This window comes from Trachemys scripta, chromosome 6 (genome assembly GCF_013100865.1).
Source record: "Trachemys scripta elegans isolate TJP31775 chromosome 6, CAS_Tse_1.0, whole genome shotgun sequence".
Taxonomy (NCBI): domain Eukaryota; kingdom Metazoa; phylum Chordata; order Testudines; family Emydidae; genus Trachemys; species Trachemys scripta.
In genome coordinates, this window is record NC_048303.1 from 107,412,713 (window position 1) to 107,433,007 (window position 20,295).

General features: G+C 40.7%; 1 protein-coding gene across 2 annotated transcripts in view; it reads right to left on the bottom strand.

The window, feature by feature from the left end:
* Positions 1 to 20,295, bottom strand: part of UHRF2 (ubiquitin like with PHD and ring finger domains 2) — a 174,414-nt gene that overhangs the window by 70,225 nt on the left and 83,894 nt on the right. For both annotated transcript variants that reach the window (XM_034773107.1, XM_034773106.1), the window contains exon 5: positions 3,289 to 3,398. In XM_034773107.1, the coding sequence (XP_034628998.1) occupies positions 3,289 to 3,398 (110 nt within the window). The remainder of the gene's footprint in view (positions 1 to 3,288; positions 3,399 to 20,295) is intronic.

Sequence of the window (20,295 nt, forward strand, 5' to 3'; positions counted from 1 at the left end):
TAGAAATTAACTATGAACAAAAGTGAAAGTGACTGTATTTTCATTTGCCAATCTTGAGAAAAAATGAAAAACCCCATAGCATAAGAAGTAAAACGTAAATTATTTTAAATCCTTTCATTTATAAAAGTTAAGAGCAGGAAAGGAAATTTGCTTTTTTAAAAAACAGTGATATCTAACAGTGTAGCATACTGTGAAAGGGACAAAAACAGTGGGCACATTAAGTCTCTTGCATTAAAGAACAGCTGTGCAAAGGACCCCAAAATGTGGCCACTTTTTGTCACAACTATGACAAACATAATTCAGCAGCATCCACTCTTGATGTCCTTCTGCCTCTCATTCACATTTCCATTAGAAACACCATTTTACTAATACCTTTTTCATTTGCGTAGAAATTTTGATTTGGGGATTTTGATTAAGTTTTGAGATAAGAAGCCAGTGTCTTTTTTCGGCAAAGAGAATTTAGTGCTAGGAAGATCAAAGGTGGTCAAGTGATGGCCCTGGAGACTGATGTAATCAGTTTATTCACAGAATAGGTAACAACAGCAGTGCCAGTGTAAGTTTCCTCATACTACCTGCTAATGTTCTTTCACCCTTAGAAGACATCAGGGCTGAACTGTAGCTCATGCAATAGGCCCAATCCATTCTTGGCCTCTGCTGAGAATATAAACAAAAGTGCCAATTGTGATGGTAGTTTTTGTGATTTGGATACTGGCCCACTAGGAATCATCTAAGGCAGTGGTTCCCAAAGTGGGGTTCGCGAACCCCTGGGGGTTCGCAGAAGGTTTCAGAGGGGTTCTCAAGAAAAATTTCATTAATGGCTGCCAGAGGACTCTGCTGGGACCCAGTTGCAGGGCAGACAGCTCGAGCCCCAGGGAGAGCGGGGCCAGGCAGTTTGAGCAGGCAGCCCGAGCCCTCCAATGTCAGCCAGGGAGCCGACAGCCCAAGTGTCGTGGAGAGCGGGCAGTTTGATCCAGCAGCCCAAGCCCTCCCCTGTCAGCCACGGAGACGGCAGCCCGAGCCTTGGGGAGAGCCAGGGCCGGCTCCAGCACCAGCTTAACAAGCAGGTGCTTGGGGCGGCCAAGGTAGAGGGGCGGCACCTGTGGCAATTTGGGGGTGGCAGGTCCCTCGCTCCCTCTAGGAGAGGAGGACATGCCGTTGAACTGCCGCCGCCGATCACGGCTCCCCCCCGCCAATTGCCACCGCTGATCGCGGCTTTATTTTTGCTTGGGGCGGCAGAAATGCTGGAGTCGGCAGCCCCAGCCCTCCCCTGTCAGCCCAGGAGCCGGCAGCCCGAGCCTCGTGGAAAGCGGGCAGTTTGAGCCGGCAGCCCCAGCCCTCCCCTGTCAGCAGGGGAGCCAGCAGCCCCGAACCCCAGCACTCCATGCGGGGTGCAGGTGGCAGCTCAGATTTCTGTCCCACCTTCCTCAGTGGAAGAAAAGCTGTTTGCGAGCCAAACCAGCCAGAAGCACGTTGTAGCCAGTGTAGGAGTGTTAAGGTGTCTCAGTAATTGTCCTTCTCTCTGGAGTGCTGATTTGCTTCAGTGAGTGAATCTTCTCAGTTTCTAGTCTGTTGGTTGTTAGCAGTCTCTCTCTGTTATTTTTATTAGAACTTTTGTACACAAGTTCAATGGATAAGTGGCTGAAAAAGGAAAGTGTAAAGACGCTGGAATCAGCTAGTGTTTCCTCAAGTCCACACTGTGGAAAATCTAAGTAATGATCATGATGGTCCTGGAAAGTCACTTACAAAGCAAAGAAAATATGACGATGATTATATAAAATATGGCTTTACATGCATTGGTGATCAAGAACATCCAAAACCACTGTGTGTGATTTGTGGTGATGTTCTAGCAAACAGCAGCCTCAAACCTTCTCTACTTCGGCGCCATTTAGAAACTAGGCATCCTGCACAACTCGACAAGCCTGTTGATTTTTTCAAGCGAAAATTAGCTGAGAAGAAAATTGACATTACCAGTTTTATATCCAAAGCAAGTACTGATCATGAAAATGCACTTAAAGTGTCATACCACGTGAGCTACCGAGTAGCAAAAGCATCAGAAGCCCATACCATAGCAGAGAGCTTGATTGGTCCATGTATAAAAGACGTAGTTCATTGCATGCTCAGAGAAAAGGCTTCCAAAAGGATTGACAAGGTACCTTTGTCCAATAATACGTTGTCACGAAGAATTAATTACATGCCAAATAATGGAGAGACCACAATTGTACATAGAGTGAAAAATAGTCCATATTATGCTATACAGTTGGATGAATCAACTGATGTAGCTAATCTAGCTATTTTGCTACTGTTTGTACGTTATGTGAATGAAGGTATGGTTGAAGAAGACTTGTAGTTTTGCTGACCATTGGAAGAACGTACAACTGGAGAAGATATCTTCAATCTGACTAATGCATATTTTCAAGAAAAGGAAATAGATTGGTCTCATTGCCTAGGCATTTGCACTGATTGGGCCACATCAATGACGGGGAAGTATACTGGATTTGTAGCTTGAGCCTTTTGATGATATCACTTTCTCAACACAGATATTAAACACCAAGGAAAAAGAGAAATTGATTGATATCTCCTGTGATTATGAACTGAAAAGGAATTTCACAAATCTATCATTGATCAACTTTTGGCTGAGTTTAAGAAACGAGTACCCCTTTCTGGCAGAAAAAGCTGCTGCAGTTTTGTTACCATTTTCAACAACATACTTATGCGAGAAAGCATTTTCCTCGTATGCACATCTGAAAACCAAATACAGAAACAGACTTGATGCCGAACCAGACCTGAGACTTTCATCTTTCTCCAATGGTTCCAGACTTCCAAGAGCTATGTAGAGCAAGGCAAGCGAATCCATCACACTGAGGAAATTTAAACTTAAATCCCTGGAAATATTCATTTTTAGGAGGGGGTTCACGAGATGTCACAATTTGGTGAAAGGGGTTCGCGGGCTGTTAAAGTTTGGGAACCACTGATCTAAGGGCTATCAGCTGTTCTCCCCCATTTCCCTGCTTGTCACTTTTTGGACTGATGTATTATTTAACATGTGCTATATTACATCAAAAATCCATTTCTAAGTATTTCCATGCAACGCATGGCTCATCAAAAAAGTGGCAACAGAGTCAAAGGGCTGTCTAATAAGGACTATATTATTATGACAACATATAAAAAACACATTCATTAAAATTATTGAATCTACATTGTTGTGTCATTCTTATCAATTATGATTTTTAAAATTACGTATTCACATGTTTAAATACCATTATTAAACATATAATGAAAGAAGCATACTTTTGAAATCTCCATCCCCAAATGTCAGTGGATAAGCTCCTGGCTTTTCAATCTTGTACATTTCTTCTATAAAAAGGATTTTGCAATCATTTATTGTGTCTTCCGGGCCTCTGGGGAGGGAAAAAAAAAGTATATTTAATTTGGTTTCTTTGATTCCTGTTGCTATAATTGATAAACCTTGAGGAAGAGCTATAGCTAATAATAAGTCCCAGTTCTGATTTTAAAAATCCATAGAATTTTGGACTGTGATTGTATTTACTTATTGCTCATTTTAAGCTGTCACAACCAATACATGCAGCACTGAATAATTTGATCTAAACTGACAATAATAATTCAACATAACGATATAACTTTTAACAAAGCCAAAACAATTAATAATTTACATTAGCACAAGGTAAATTAAATAAGCTAAGGAGTATCGTCATATTGCAGATCAGCTAGTGGAAATATCAAAGGCAGCAACTGATGGTTCATTCGTTGAATGTATTTCTTTTAAGTTGTTTCTCAAACAGTTTTGTTATCCAAAGTTAGCAACAGCAGACCAGGCAAAATCAAAAGCTTGCAATGGCAGACCAGACAAAATCCAAAACACTCAAGAGGCATTATACATTATAGCAAACCTAAAAGAATCCTTATTGGCAATGATATAATAAAATTATACTGTTAGTGACAATGAATAGTGACTTATAACTAGTGTAATAATATGCACTACTGAACTTAAAAGGGAAGAAAAATAATGTGGTAAATAGTTTAAATTCTCTTTGTACAAAAATCCTTTCATATGTTTTCACTGTCTAAATAGTCAAGTTTCTTTTAAGTTTCACTTTAACGCGGACTTCCTTGGATTTCTAAATATTTCAGAAAACTAAGGCCCCAAATCCAGCAAGAACACATACAATATGTACTTTACATATTCTTACACCCTTGACCACAGTGGGACTTTTTTTGACAGTGTCACAGTGCACAAACTCCCAATGGTGCACAGCTAGTACTTCAAAGAACAAAACACTCATGTTAAATGAGGTGATGGAGGGCATTAATGGGGAGTAAATATCAAGATTTTAATCTCATACCTCCTACTCCACTTAATTTTCCCACTCTCCCAACTGATTTTAACTGCCAAGGGTGACTTAGTCCCTCTCTGTGCCAAGATGTCTTTTCAGCTGCTGTTTGTGGATCTCTTGCCACTTTAAATTTTACAGTATAAAACTAAATTAGGACTTGTTCACAGCATTACCAATTTAGAGGCAAATCTTGCAAGTACTTACTACTGAGCATAGTCCCATTGACTTCAGTGGGCTACACCTATTAAGTGCATACAGGATCAAGCTGTTATACCCAAGACAGCAAGTTAGTTTTCTAACTGTAAGTTTTATTTCTCATTATTGAGGGCATCCACTGATCTGGACAAGACTTTATATATTAGACCCGCTCATTCCATCAGTGTGGAGGAAATCTGTGCTCCCTACACCCATCAGAGTTTAAATTCCCTCTGCTGGACTGCTGCAGCACCATATTCTGATCCCAGAAGAGGGCATCCAAAACTGAAACTAAATAAACAACTTGGTAGAAAATTTTAACAACACTGTAGACAGGATTATTAGAATTAAAAGAACAACGCATTTTAATCAAGAACATGGTGATGTGTGTAGGGAGAGTCTATTCAGACATAGGAAGGGTCCTTTCCATGAAAAGAAACAACATTATACTGGCTAGACATTACCTATAGGAATGATCTATTATTGTTTCTACTTCCTGTGGAGCAAAAGAAACAAATACAAGTTGACATTTTTCTAGAGGAATTCATAGCAATGGACAATGTATGTATTCATGTAATTTTAATTATATTTGCTCGCCTGGTTTAGCTTCAATGAAGCCAAGAATACCAAAAGCTCAACGAAGGAGAAAAAAATCATTATAGTGTTTAGGAAAGGAATTGCAAACTTCAAGCAGCCACACTGCAAGTGTCAAAGTATAAAGTTTTATGGTTCTCTGTCCAAAACTCTGAAGAACCTTTTGCAGAGTAACTTTGATGCTTCCAGCAGGCATCTCAGTTGCTGTTTTGCATGTCTGGTATACATTCAATCTGAGCCAAATAGAGACTGAGTATTGAGGCCCTGAAGCACTGTTTGAGACCTCCTATGAAAAACAAACAATGGTAGCGGACTTTCACCACTGACAGACAGATTTTAAAGCTCATTTCATACCAAAAGTGTGATATTCTTTTCGTACTGATACTTGAATGTAGGGCAAAAAAAGAGGAATGAAACAGATGGATTTAATTTGAATTCTGTTCTTTTTTTGGTTTTGTATAAGATCAGGAAATGGATTAAGTACCATCTTTTCAAGGAAGAATTGAAAATGGGTTTTTTAATTGAAAAAACTCCCAGTTCAATAACTCTCCTGCCTGAAAGTAATTGCTGTAAGGAAACAAGGAGAGGCTTCCAGTCTAGGATTAAAAGGGGGGTTTTGTATGGTTCTGCTGAAACCAGGCTGAAAGAGCCACGGCAAAGGTCTGCACTCGGAGTAACTGCAGCAGAGCTCCAATTTTGTGGCTCCTCAGAAGTTTCCGTGCACATGGAGCACCTTTTAACATGCAGATTAGTAAATTTACTCATCACCATAATGCAGTACAACAATCAGAGATAAGCAGCTCAGTGGGTAGCTTCATTTGGAAAAGAAATAATGACCTGGAAGCTGATTCCCTTAGAGGGAGAAAGATTTCTCTCATTGCTGCCCATTTTTTAAAAAACATTTTTATGCATTTAGATTTAAAATAAGAGAAGCTTTTCCGAAGATCTAGGTGCCCAGTAAGTCATTAGAGATACAATACAGTAACTCCTTGCTTAACGTTGTAGTTATATTCCTGAAAAATGTGACTTTAAGCGAAACACTGTTCAGCAAATCCAATTTCCCCATAAGAATTAACGTAAATGGGGGTGGAGGAGTGTTAGGTTCCAGGGAAATATTTTTCAGACAAAAGACACACACACACACACACACACACAGAGTATAAGTTTTAAACAAACAATTTAATACTGTACACAGCAATGATGATTGTGAAGCTTGGTTGAGGTGGTGAAGTTAGAGGGTGGAAGAGGGTGGGATATTTCCCAGGGAATGCCTTACTGCTAAATGATGAACTAGCACTCAGCTGAGCCCTCAAGGATTAACATGTTGTTAATGTAGCCTCACACTCTACAAGGCAGCACAAATGGAGGGAGGGAAGACAACATGGCAGAGTGAGAGAGACACACACCCTGGGTGAGAGAGAGAGAGAGAGAGAGATGTCCATCGCCCCTTTAAGTATGCTGAGCCCACTCTAAGTACATTGCCTTTTTAAGTAGATCAGCAAGTTGAAACACCAACTGCTGCCAGCAAGCTCCCTCCATCTTGAGCCCTGTCGTATCCCCTCCCCCCCCCCCCATGGAGCTGGGGTAAGAGGCATGCAGGAGCAGGGGGACATCCTGACATTAGTACCCCTTTTTCCCCCACCCCCACAGCAAACAGGAGGCAGCTCCAAGGCAGAGGGCAGGAGCAGCACATGGCAGTGGGGGGAGGGACAGCTGAACTGCCCGGCAATTGATAGCCTGCTGGGCAGCCGCACAGGGAACTTAGGGAAGCCGGAGCTGATAGGGAGGCTGCCGGTCCATCCTGGTTCCAAGCCCCCACCGGCTGGCTCCAACGGGCTGCTCTTTCTGCACGCAGTGGACAAAGCAGGCGGCTGCCAAACAACGTTATAAGGGAGCATTGCACAACTTTAAATGAGCATGTTCCCTAATTGATCGGCAACGAAACAATGTTAACTGGGACGACTTTAAGTAAGGAGTTACAATGAAATCCTAGCAGCATCTATGTAATCATTTCAACAGGAACTCAGACACATACAGCAACTCTTTTTCCCCGCCATCACTCTTAGAGGAAGCATGCCCTCTGCCCTCCACACACACACACACACACACACACACACACACTTGCAGCATGCCAATTAAGGTCATTAAATTCAGGTTATTTCAGACCAAGAGAGCAAGTTCCACAGCCCTGACAGAGAACCTCTTTTATAATGAGCGGGATCCAGCTCAGGTTCTCCGGCTGGCTATAGTTGTGGTAATATAGCACAGGGAAAGAGGCGATCCCTTCAGGTAGAATGTAAACCTAGGACTACAATGGATGAGTTCATAGTACTGAATTGGTTCTCTAATTGCACTACCAGAGGCAGAACGTCTGGCCTAAAGGTGAAAGTGACTTGACCCAAGCCCCAGAGGTTTCATGGAAGCGTTTGACCTATCTCCAGTATTTGCAGGAACAAAAACAAAGCCCAGATTTCTCAGATTAGAGGCAGGTCCCCCGGAACCTAACCTCATTGTGGTGGAATGAGCATATCTAAACCACAAATAAGGTCTAAAACAGTGAATTTATCTGTATGAAAACTATTATTAATAGGACAGCTGGTTTACTAGGTGATGGTAGAAAGGAGAAGAGAGGGAAGGTTCTCTCATGGATTGGTAACTGGTTAAAAGATAGGAAACAAAGAACAGGAATAAATGGTCAGTTTTCAGAATGGAGAGAGGTAAATAGTGGTATCCCCAGGGATCTGTACTGGGCCTAGTCCTATTGAACATATTCAAACGATCTGGAAAAAGGGGTAAACAGTGAGGTGGCAAAATTTGCAGATGATACAAAACTACCCAAGATAGCTAAGTCCCAGGCAGACTGCAAAACGCTACAAAAGGATCTCACAAAACTGGGTGACTGGGCAACAAAATGGCAGATGAAATTTAATGTTGATAAATGCAAAGCAATGCACATTGAAAACATAATCCTAACTATACATATACAATGAAGGGGTCTAAATTAGCTGTTACCACTCAAGAAAGATCTTGGAGTCATTGTGGATAGTTCTCTGAAATTATCCACTCAATGTGCAGCGGCTGTCCAAAAAGCAAACAGAATGTTGGGAATCATCAAGAAAGGGATAGATAATAAGAGAAAATATCATATTACCTCTATATAAATCCATGGTACACCCACACCTTGAATACTGTGTGCAGATGTGGTCGCCCCATCTCAAAAAAGATATACTGGAATTGGAAAAGGTTCAGAAAAGGGCAACAAAAATGATGAGGGGTATAGAATGGCTTCCGTATGAGGAAAGATTAATGAGATTGGGACTTTTCAGCTTGGAAAAGAAGCGACTAAGGGGGGATATGATAGAGGTCTATAAAATCATGAGTGGTATAGAGAAAGTAAATAAGGAAGTGTTATTTACTCTCTCTCGTAATACAAGGACAAGGGGCCACCAAATGAAATTAAAAGGCAGAAGGTTTAAAATAAACACAATAAAGTATTTTTTCACGCAACGCACTATCAACCTCTAAACTCCTTGCCAGAGGGTGTTGTAAAGGCCAATACTATAACAGGGTTCAAAAAGGAGCTAGATAGATTCATGGAAGATAGGTTCATCAATGGCTACTAGCCAGAATGGGCAGGAATGCTGTCCCCAGCCTCTGTTTGCCAGAAGCTGGGATTGGGTGACAGGGCATGGATCACTTGATAACCTATCTGTTCATTCCCTCTGGGGCACTTGCCATTGGCCTCTGTCAGAGGACAGGATACTGGGCTTGATGGACCTTTGGTCTGACCCAGTATTGCCATTCTTATGAGAAGAGGTCCAAATAATCCAGTAAACATTATCTTTCTATTAGAACATAAGAATGGCCATACTGCGTCAAACCAATAGTTCCTCTAGCCCAGTCTTCTACCTTCTGACAGTGGCCAATGTCAGATCCTTCAAAGGGAATTAACAAAACAGGGCAATCATCAAATGATCTGTCCCATCATCCAGTCCCAGCATCTGGTAGTCAGAGGCATAGGGACACCAAAAGCATGGGGCTGGCTAATAGCCATTGATGGACCAATCCTCCATCAATTTACCTAATTCTTTTTGAGCTCAGTTATAGTTTTGATCTTCACGACATCCCCAGGTTGTTCCACAGGTTGGCAGTGTGTGGTGTGAAAAAATACTTCCTTATATTTGTTTTAAACCTCCTGCCTATTAATTTCATTGGGTGACTCCTGGTTCTTGTGTTATGTGAAGGGGTAAATAACAATTCCTTATTTCCTTTCTCCACACCGTTCATGATTTTACACACCTCTATCCTTACTCGTCTCTTTTCTAAGCTGAACAGTCCCACTATTTTCAATCTCTCATTATATGGAAGATATTCTATACCATTAAATCAATTTTGTTGCCTTTTACATTTTTAATGTATTGTTTTTGAGATGGCGGCACTAGAACTACACACTATTCACAATGTGGGCATACCATGAATTGATATAATGGCATTATGATATTTTCTGTCTCATTATTATGGTTAAGATTTTGTCAGTTATTTTTAGTAAAAGTCATGGACAAATTGTGGGCAATAAACAAAAATTCATGGAAACCCGTGACCTGTCTGTGACTTTTAGTAAAAATAATTGGGGGGGAGGAGGGGGGAAGAGAGAGGAAGGCTGACAGGGAGATGACTAAAGTACAAGTGGGGAAGGAGGGATGAGAGCCCAAGCCCCACTGGGGGAATAAGGTGGGGATGTCCAGCACCTGCTGCCGCAGCGGAGAGCTCCAGGGGTCCCCACTGCAGCCCTGGTAGCTAGAAGCTTTGGGGCCTTTGCTGGCTGAGAGCTAAGCGGAAAATGTCACAGAGGTCCCTGGAAGTCACAGAATCCATGACCTAATCTTATCCTTACTCGTTATCTATCCCTTTCCTGTACTGTTGCACATTGAGCTCATGTTTTCTGTGAATAACTCCAAGATCTCTTTCTTGAGCGGTAACAGCACTCAATTTTGTTTGTATAGTTGGGATTATATGTTTGCCAACATGCATTACTTTGCATTTATCAATACTACATTTCATCTGCCATTTTGTTGCCCAGTCACCCAGTTCTGTGAGAGTCCTTTGTAAATCTGCACAGTCTGCTTTGGATTTAACTATTTTGAGTAATTTTGTATTATCTCCAAACTTTGCTACTTCATTGTTTATTCCTTTTCCAGATCATTAATTAATATGTTGAACAGCACTAGTCCCACTACAGATCCATAGGGGACACCTCTATTTATCTCTCCATTCTGAAAACTGACCATTTATTCCTACCCTATCTTTTAACTAGTTACTAATCCATGAGAGGACCATCCCTCTTATTCCATAACTGCTTACTTTGCTTAAGAGCCTTCCATGAGAGACCTTGTCAAAGGCTTTCTGATGGTCCAAGTACACTATATAAATTGGATCACCTTTGTCCACAGGGTTGTTGACCCCCTCAAAGAATTCTAATAGACTAGTGAGGCATGATTTCCCTTTACAAAAGCCATTATGGTGTTTTTAAAAAGTTTCCATGCAGCTTGCAGGCATTTCACTCTGGTGACAGTTTTAATTTCCACTTAACTAGCTTCCTTATTTTTGTGTAGTTCCTCTTTCTGAAGTTAAATGCTACTGTGGTGGGCTTCTTTGGGATTCTCCCCCTCCCCCATAAGGATGTTAAATTTAAATATTATTATGGTTGCTATGGCCAAGCAGTTCAGTTCTATTCACCTTGTGGACCGGATCCTGTGCGCCATTTAAGATTAAATCATGAATTGCCTCTCCCATTGTGGGTTCCAGGACTAGCTGCTCCAAGAAGCTGTCAGTGGTGTCTAGAAACTTTATTTCTACATCTCGCCCTGAAGTGCCATGTAGCTAGTCAATATAGGGACAGTTGAAATCCCCCATTATTCATTATTATTATGATTGAGTCTTCTATTTTTAATCTCCCTGAACATTTCACAGCCACCATCCTGGTCAGGTGGTCAGCATATATCTTATTGCTATACTCTATTATTCAAGCACAGAATTTCTATAGAGATTCTAGGATACCATGTGATTCATTTAAGATCTTTCTATATTTGACTCTATGCTCTCTTTCACCGATAGTGTCCGTCTCCCGCCAGCACAACCTGCTCTATCATTCATATATATTTTGTACCTAGGTATTACAATGTCCCACTGATTGTCATCATTCCACCAAGTTTCTGTGATGCCTATTATATCAATATTCTCATTTAATACCAGGCACTCAAGTTCATCCATCTTAATATTTAGAGACTTCTAGCATTTGTATACACTCACTCATAAAATTTGTCACTTTTTAATTGTCTACCTTCATGTGAGGTAACTGAATAGGACTCTCTTTTATTTGACTGTATCTCTTCAGTTTCTTCCTCTACTTTATCAACTTCTATCCTCTCCTCTTTACCAGGATATAGAGAATCCTGTTAATAGATCATCCCCAATGGGATGTCTGTCTGACCCATGTGCTCCTTCACATCTGTCAGCTTTGCCCCAGCCCTTAGCTTAAAAAGTCCTCTACACCCTTTTTAGCTTTATATGCCAGCAATCTGATTCCATTTTGGTTTAGGTGGAGCCCATCCTCCCTCTGGGAAGAAGTTGCTTGGATTTTTGATAACATTCGACATGGCCAAAAAGAGAGAAAGAGATCCTTGTCAAGGTTATAAATTATAGCTCTGAAGATGGCCACAGAGTGAAGTATTTCTCTTGGAGAAGACTGTGGTTTCAGGAAGACGACTGGTAACATGATAGACTGATGCAGATGGAATTCCAAGAACGCCTTGGGGATGAACTTGGATTGCAGACTCATCACCACTTTGTCCCTGTGCAATTACATGTACAGTGGCATACAGGCTTGCTGAGTCTCTATGCTGACATGATAGTAAGGTGGTATAATGAACACTGCAATAGTTGTTCACAGGCAGACTCCATAAACCACAGGAGAACCAAATAAAAGTCCCACATTGGAGTCAGGTCTTTAAGTGGGAAGCAGGCATGAAGAAGGCCCTTCATTAATCTTGATTCTGAAGCGTGTAAGAAACCTGAATGTGATCACCTGCTGCCAGGTGAACTTAAGCTAAATGCCAGTCCTGCAGTTCCCTCTTTCAGGAGCAACACACAGGCCAGAATATTTGAAATCTGGGCTTTAACTGGACTCACATTAGTTTGGGCTGCCCATATGAAAAACATTTTCCAGTCTGAAGAATTGGTATTTCTACTAGAAGCCTTCCTGCTCTGTATAAGAATCTCTTGCAGCTGTTGGGAGCACTTCCTGTCAGCAATGCTCATCCATATAGCAACCAGGCCATCAGGTGCAGTGACTGCAGGTCTGGATGCAGTATCTGACCCTGGTTCTGAGTCACTGCTGTCTGAGCAAGAGGGAAGATGTGTGGGTGATAGACCTAGGATAGGTACCCAGCCAGACAGCTAAAGCTATTTCAGCCCATCCGAGGTTATCATGGTAAGAGTAGCTTTGCCCTGTCTAATCTTGGATATTATCCTGCGAGTGAGGGGGACTGTTGGAAAGGCATAGGAGGCCTCGAGATCACCAAAGAAGAAAAGCATCTGGCAGAGATTGTAGGCTCTTGCCTCCCCTGGAGCAGACAGTCTTGCATCTGGCATTCTCTACCATGGCAAATAAGTTTATGGACGGGGTCCCCCATCGTTGGAATACTTGATCCGATATGGATTTCCACAGCAAGCACTCCTGGTTAGTTATTGTTTTTCTGCTCAAGAAGTCAGCAAGGTCCTTCCTGATCTCTGGAGGATGAAGAGCCGGTGGTATCACCCTGTGTCAACAGTGATATTTCCAGTACTTGATGGCATCCCCCATTATTTGATATAGTGCATTCCTGGCATATTGTCCAGCAGAATCTGCACTACAGAGTTCCACAAAACAGGCAGGAATGTTATGCAGGCTAACCTGATGACCTTCTGCTCTAGGTATGTTAATGTGTAACCTCAGATCATCCAGGGACTCAAACCTTATATTTGGAGGTGATTCAGGTGGTCAAGCCAGCCTTTTCCAGAAGCATCAATAACAGGTGTCATTACTAGGAAGGGGCTTGAAAAAGACCCTTCCTCACATTAAAGGGCTGCAGCCATCTGGTAAGTACTCACAGGACTTGGGACAGGAGAGACAGTAATCTGTTCATATGATGTTTGGATGGAGGAATACACTGTCATTAGCCAGCATTATAATCACCACAGACAGTCTGGCAATCAATGTCACACATCCATACATGCAAATGTGTGTCCTATTAATCCCAGGCACATGCAAACCATTGTGGAAAGTTTCATCCTTATGTCACGTATGAGTGACTGAAGGAACGTGACTCTATCCTCTAGCAGATATGCTCATGTTGACTGAGTCAAATAGAGCACCAGTAAGTTCTACTGGCCAGGATGATGTGGCAGACCATTTTTTGTAGTTCATCTGGAATCCTAATTGAGACACCACGGAGAGGACTTCCTCTAGAGCTACCTTGGTCTTGTCCAGCCTGTATTCCTGAGAAATCTCTTTTATAACTCCTAGATAGCACAACAAAGCCACTTCTGTTTGTAAAAGGTCTTGTGAAAGTGGGAGAGGGAAGAGCGATGGGGAAGGGGTAAGGAAAGTCACCTTCCAGTTCTTATCTCCGGCACCCATCTGTCAGTCATGTCTGACCAGGCCCAGTGAAATGGGGCAAGACTGCTTCCAAAATAAGTGCTCCAGAGACTACTACTAGTGCAGCTCTTGAACAAGCCGTCAAATGTACTAGTTGATGGGTTTAATAGTCCCTCACACTTCTTGTTTATGAGGGGGATTCTGGGCAATTTTTATACTGTGGCAAGTGTGAGTGAGATCATTCGAAGAGTAGTATCAGTATTACTAATAAAACAGCATCCAATTAAAAAAAATGTGCGTGTTCTTCTCTGGTGACAGAATAGAACCACTGCAAACAATTGATATATCATCTTCATTATATTCTGTAGTCTCCAGAAATTTAAAGAATATTAAAGAAAAAGCAGCTCACCACAGACAGTTGTCTTGTGCAGAGCTTTTAAACAAAACGAGAGGAGGGAAAACACCCTAACATGTAAGTTTGTACTCACTAATGAATAGAACCTTGTATTACCACTATAGTAGTGATTTGTGCCATCCATATCTTTAGGGAACATGTAAATCTCCTTGTGGTACTTTCATGACAGCAATGTAATAAGAGCTGCAGTTACAAAAAAAGGGAAGTCACTTCAATGGTGAAAGCAGGCACCAGTGGAGTTTACTCCTAATAAATATTCTACTCAGCTTTGTTTGGGTGAGTGGCCAAAAGGATAGCAGTGGCAGAAGTTTATATAAACTGTCGGGGGGGGGGCTGAGGGGGGGACACCACACAACGCATAAAACTGTTAACGACCTGAAACTGTTGTTCTTTGAAAGGTGATGCAGACTTGTATTCTACATGGGTGTGCATGCCCCGCACACTGGAGCTGAAGAGCTTTACCTAGCAGAACCTGCAGAGCGGTGCTCATGCCCTTCAGCAACAGCCCCTCCCCTGGCCATATAAGGGCAGCACCACCCCAGCCGCCTCAGTTCCTTCACACCAAAAGACAGAAGTACAGACTACAATGCAGAGGGCGAGTCATGGAATATACATCACATCTCAAAGAACAATAGTAACAATGTCAACACAGAAAATGAAGCTGTACTTTGAATTGATAGGGTTGTTCCCTTTTGGATAATTCATAAATACATGCAATAATAAAAATAAATTGTAATAGAAATTACTGGAATAGAGTCATACTGAAGATAGCGTTGGCATATTTTTTTTTAATAAATTTACCTTGAAAGAATATTCTGTTTAAGTTACTGGAAATTTTGTATTTAAAATGTCCTATTATCAGTTATATTAGTTGCAAATGGCTGTCATTGGTACATTGGTAAACGCAGACATTTTAAATGCTTTAGTCCTATCAAAATAGAAGAACTTTGCTCAGCTAGTTATCCCTGAAAGGATATCACTTCTGTAAAAGTGATAGATTAAATAGTTATTGAGCTACATGGTCAACTTGCTTAGAAATTTGTGATTAATGTACACACAAAAATGCACAGCCATCTAATTCTGTTACAAAATATTTTTAAACCAAAAAGGCAAACATTAAACAACTCTCTCAGTTCTACATATTGTCTAAAATCAAGATGATGTCCATATTACTTTGTTTTTCTTCCTTTCCTCATTTACTATACTGTATATACAGTACATGCCATTTATTTTATGGAAAGTAAAAAATGAACAAAGAATAATAAAATTGAACCGAGTTCCTAGACAGCGATCCAGGCCACACGAAATAAATGCTAATGGCAGTTTATCTACTCTCGCAGGTCAGCCACACACAGAGAAAGGTGCTAGTACTCTCTGCACTCTCCATTTATACCATCAGGCTGAAAGAATATGATGGGGGCTAATTTAGCTACAACAAGTCAGGAAAAAGATCTTGGAGTCATCGTGGATAGTTCTCTGAAAATGTCCACGCAGTGTGCAGAGGTGGTCAAAAAAGCAAAACAGAATGTTAGGAATCATTAAAAAGGGGATAGAGAATAAGACTGAGAATATATTATTGCCCTTATATAAATCAATGGTATGCCCTCATCTTGAATACTGCGTACAGATGTGGTCTCCTCATCTCAAAAAAGATATACTGGCACTAGAAAAGGTTCAGAAAGGGGCAACTAAAATGATTAAGGGTTTGGAACGGGTCCCATATGAGGAGAGATTAAAGAGGCTAGGACTCTTCAGCTTGGAAAAGAGGAGACTAAGGGGGGATATGATAGGGGTATATAAAATCATGAGTGATGTGGAGAAAGTGGATAAGGAAAAGTTATTTACTTATTCCCATAATACAAGAACTAGGGGTCACCAAATGAAATTAATAGGCAGCAGATTTAAAACAAATAAAAGGAAGTTCTTCTTCACCCAGCGCACAGTCAACTTGTGGAACGCCTTACCTGAGGAGGTTGTGAAGGCTAGGACTATAACAGAGTTTAAAAGAGAACTGGATAAATTCATGGTGGTTAAGTCCATTAATGGCTATTAGCCAGGACGGGTAAGGAATGGTGTCCCTAGCCTGTTTGTCAGAGGGTGGAGATGGATGGCAGGAGAGAGATCACTTGATCATTGCCTGTTAGGTTCACTCCCTCTGGGGCACCTGGCATCAGCCACTGTCGGTAGACCGGATACTAGGCTAGATGGACCTTTGGTCTGACCCAGTACGGCCTTTCTTATGTTCTTATGTTATGTTGTAAGAAGACTGGCCAAACACAAGTTGACTAGAAACTCCACTTGTGGCCGTTATCTCTGGTGTGTGTAAGGTCAGGCTCATGCTACAGAGAAATATTAGCTGCTGCTAGATATCAGTTACTGCAATGCAAAAAACTCTGCTTGTTTTCATTGTAGTTCCAGAGATTTAGCCACAATTATCACATCTCACTTTTTTTTTTTTTTAAAATCACTTCATGTTCCAATAAAAAAAGCTAAAAACTGTCTTACTTCTACAGGCATGATAACTTGAAAGTAAAACTGCTGAATCAACACAGTACAAATTCTACTACTGTATTCTAAACAAATAAATACATGTGAAGGATATAAGCAAACGGGATCACAGCGAAAAGGGGGAAAACATCTCCCGATCACAGTTTACTATGAAATTTCAATTTATAGGCCTTCTAGCAATGGAACCATATTTAGACCTATGTTTGCTACAACAAATTAATTAATTTGGCAGTTGCTATAGTTACTGTCAGAGCTTCCTCAAGGTCAGCAAAGAAACACCCAAGGCCAGAAGGGTGAAATTCATACAAGATAAGAGATCAGTCATTGTTGGTTATGTATTATTAGCAAATCTGACACAAATGATTTATTTATTTATACAAAATCTACTTTGTACTATAATGAAGTTCCAAAAAAATTATACATTGGCAAGTGCCAACAGGGTATGCTTTCTTATTTTTAAACACACATTCAGGTAAAAATAGTCTGGATGAAATAAAATGTTCTTGATTCCTGCAAAGTGCAGAGGGGCTTTCAGGAGGTGCTTATAACTCTTAAAATGTAAAGCCTAATTTTGCTAATTATTATTTCATCTGCCTTGAAATAAAAAGTGCAATTACTCTATAGTCAATCAAAATGTGGCCTGAAAACATACATGTTTCTGTTATATTAAATGCCACAACCCAGGAGAAGGAATGGGCATGAATGGACCAAAACGAAGGGAGTAATCCTTCAGGAATGAAATGTATATGCAAAAAATCCACCATTCTGTTCTATTCTCTGTAGTATTGCCTTAAAGGACATTATCAGCCAGGGGTGGGGGTAAACAGCCACCATTTGGGGGCAAAACTAAACATGGCCCAAGTTATAATATTTAGCTATCTTACTACCTTGATAGTGCACACGTCAACTAGTTAGATACCCAACAATATTATTTACAACTTCAAAATTGAATGCTGAGTTCATACCCCTTTTAAAAGTTTGGTCCTACAATTCTTCCATATCCAAAGTCAATTTAGAAATGGAATGGACGAGGAATATTTTAAGAATTTTTGGAAACCAGACATCATATTGCTAACAGGATGAGCGAACACTTCTGCTCTTTACCAAGCTTCTCTCTCTGTAGAGTATATAACTATAACAAACAGCCTGTCGCTGTGACATCTCATGGATGTCTAGCCATCAGCTAGAGACCAGCATGGCTAAAACAAAGCTCAATCTTCAATTCCAAAGCTTCCTTCTCTACCTTCCGTCTCAATCCCTGTGGACAACAGCACTACCAAGACCTGTAACCTAGGCCTCATCTTCCATTCAGACCTCTCTGTGGTCCTCATGCCCAGGCTATATCTAAATCTTGTCGATTCTTTCTGCATAACAATTCTAAGATATGGCATTTCCTCCCTCCATTCATCTAAAACTCTCATTCAGGCTCTCATTATGTTGCATCCTGATTACTGCAACATCTTTCCCCTGACTGACAAATGTAATCTTGCCCCATTAATGATGCTGCTGCAAAGATCTTTCTCCTAGCTCCTTACTTTGACCATGTTCCCCCTCACTTGACAACAGTTAGGTGCCTAGTGCTCTAAGATCATTACCTATCATGCTTATTGACCAATACTGTTTCACTGTTTACTTGTACACCTACATCTGTCTGTATCCACCAGTTGTTCCTTGTCTTATACTTAGATTGTAAACTCTTCGGGGCAAGGGCAGTCTTTTTATTCTATGTACTACAGTGCCTAACACAATGGGGTGCTGGTACATGACTAGGGCTCCCAAGTAATACTATAATACACATTATTAATAATATTAACTAGCCTTTCCTTTGTAATGTGTAAGTTGTCCTTTGTACTGTGTAAGTTGGCCAGAGAATGAGTTCTTTCACAAAAATAGTTAGTAGACTGTTCAAACCATGCTATTACTGCTAAACCACCTTTACAGTTATCCAGGAATATAGTTCCAGAAATAAAAAGAAAGCATCACCCTGATCTTTACCACATTCATTGCAAGTCATTTTTGGGTGTATTCTAATCTTGAGTAAGAAGCACTGCTGAAATTGAAACTACAGACAATCACATATGTGATAGGTTGGAAAAAACCTAAAAGGAAAATAAGCTCAATCACACAAACATAAAAAAAAAAAAAAAGAGAATGCATCGGTAACGTAAGGTTTAATAAAGTTTAAGGTAAGATGTAACCACTATCTAGTTGCTATTCCATTTATAGTTAAAACTAAAACCTTAGCCTAACCTATATTCTAGACAACTCACAAACAAAATTTGCCCAGTACAATGGTTTCCAAACTTTTTCCCCCGAAAGGGCCCCTTTGGCAAGTGTCTGTGAGGTTAGACTATGGCCCAGAATTTTAAAAGTATTCTAGAATCAAATTGTATATGAAGAGATTACACTGTATTGTATTCACTCAAATGTAATTATTTAAGGATCTTTAGAATTCAGTTAAGATCTCCTTGTGCCACAAAAACGTGAATGCAATGAGTTATGCAGTAAACTCAAAATTCTCAGTTTGTAAATCCTAGTATCTATGCTTACATGTTACTGAAAAGCAGCTAAATACGACATTGGAAAGGACCTCGAAAACATGTGCACAAACTTTACAGCCAGACTTTTTCCCCCCCCCCACAGTTCCCTTTAAAATGTGGACTTTTGCCTGTCTGAATTATTTAGATAAAAACAATCAACATGATTTAGTGTGAATAACTTGACAACATTTTAACTGACATGTTTGTTATTGAGTGATTTTATTGCATGATGATCAGTAAAATTTCAATCTAAAAAGTTGCTGTAACCATGTGTTACTAGAACAGGAGTACTTGTGGCACCTTAGAGACTAACAAATTTATTAGAGCATAAGCTTTCGTGGACTACAGCCCACTTCTTCTGTATGCATCCGAAGAAGTGGGCTGTAGTACACAAAAGCTTATGCTCTAATAAATTTGTTAGTCTCTAAGGTGCCACAAGTACTCCTGTTCTTTTTGCGGATACTGACTAACACGGCTGCTACTCTGAAACCTGTCATGTGTTACTATACAGCCATGTTAGATTTTATTTTTTAATAGGTAGTTTCTTAAAGAAATTTTAGGAGTGAGCACTTAGTCTATGGTGAAACAGAGTTATTTTCTTCTAAGGGTTCTGAAGAGTCTTGTATTGCTCATATCAACACTGTAACAAGTAAATTAACCTGATAATCAGCAATGCAGTCAGTCACAAACTAAAGCAAACCACTTATCTGTCAACACTTATTTGATCTCTGGTTTCTGGTGTACTTGAAAATATATAAATGAAACAGGATACGATATATATATATAGAGCCCTGAGCAGATACAAAATGCATCTCCGTGGATATCTGCGGAGCTGCAGGCCTCTATCAGGAACCTCAGCGGCAAAAGCTGCTGCTCGCAGGAGCCAGCGCCCAGACTGGGGAGCTCCTCTGGCATGTCCGTACTGTCCCCAGCCTGCCCACTGGGGCGGGCACCAGGCTCACCGGCAACTGTCCCTGGTCATGTTAGTCTGTGCAAGCAACTCTCACTCCCAGACAGCAGTGGTATGACTCTCCTGTACCTTTCCCCCCCTGTACT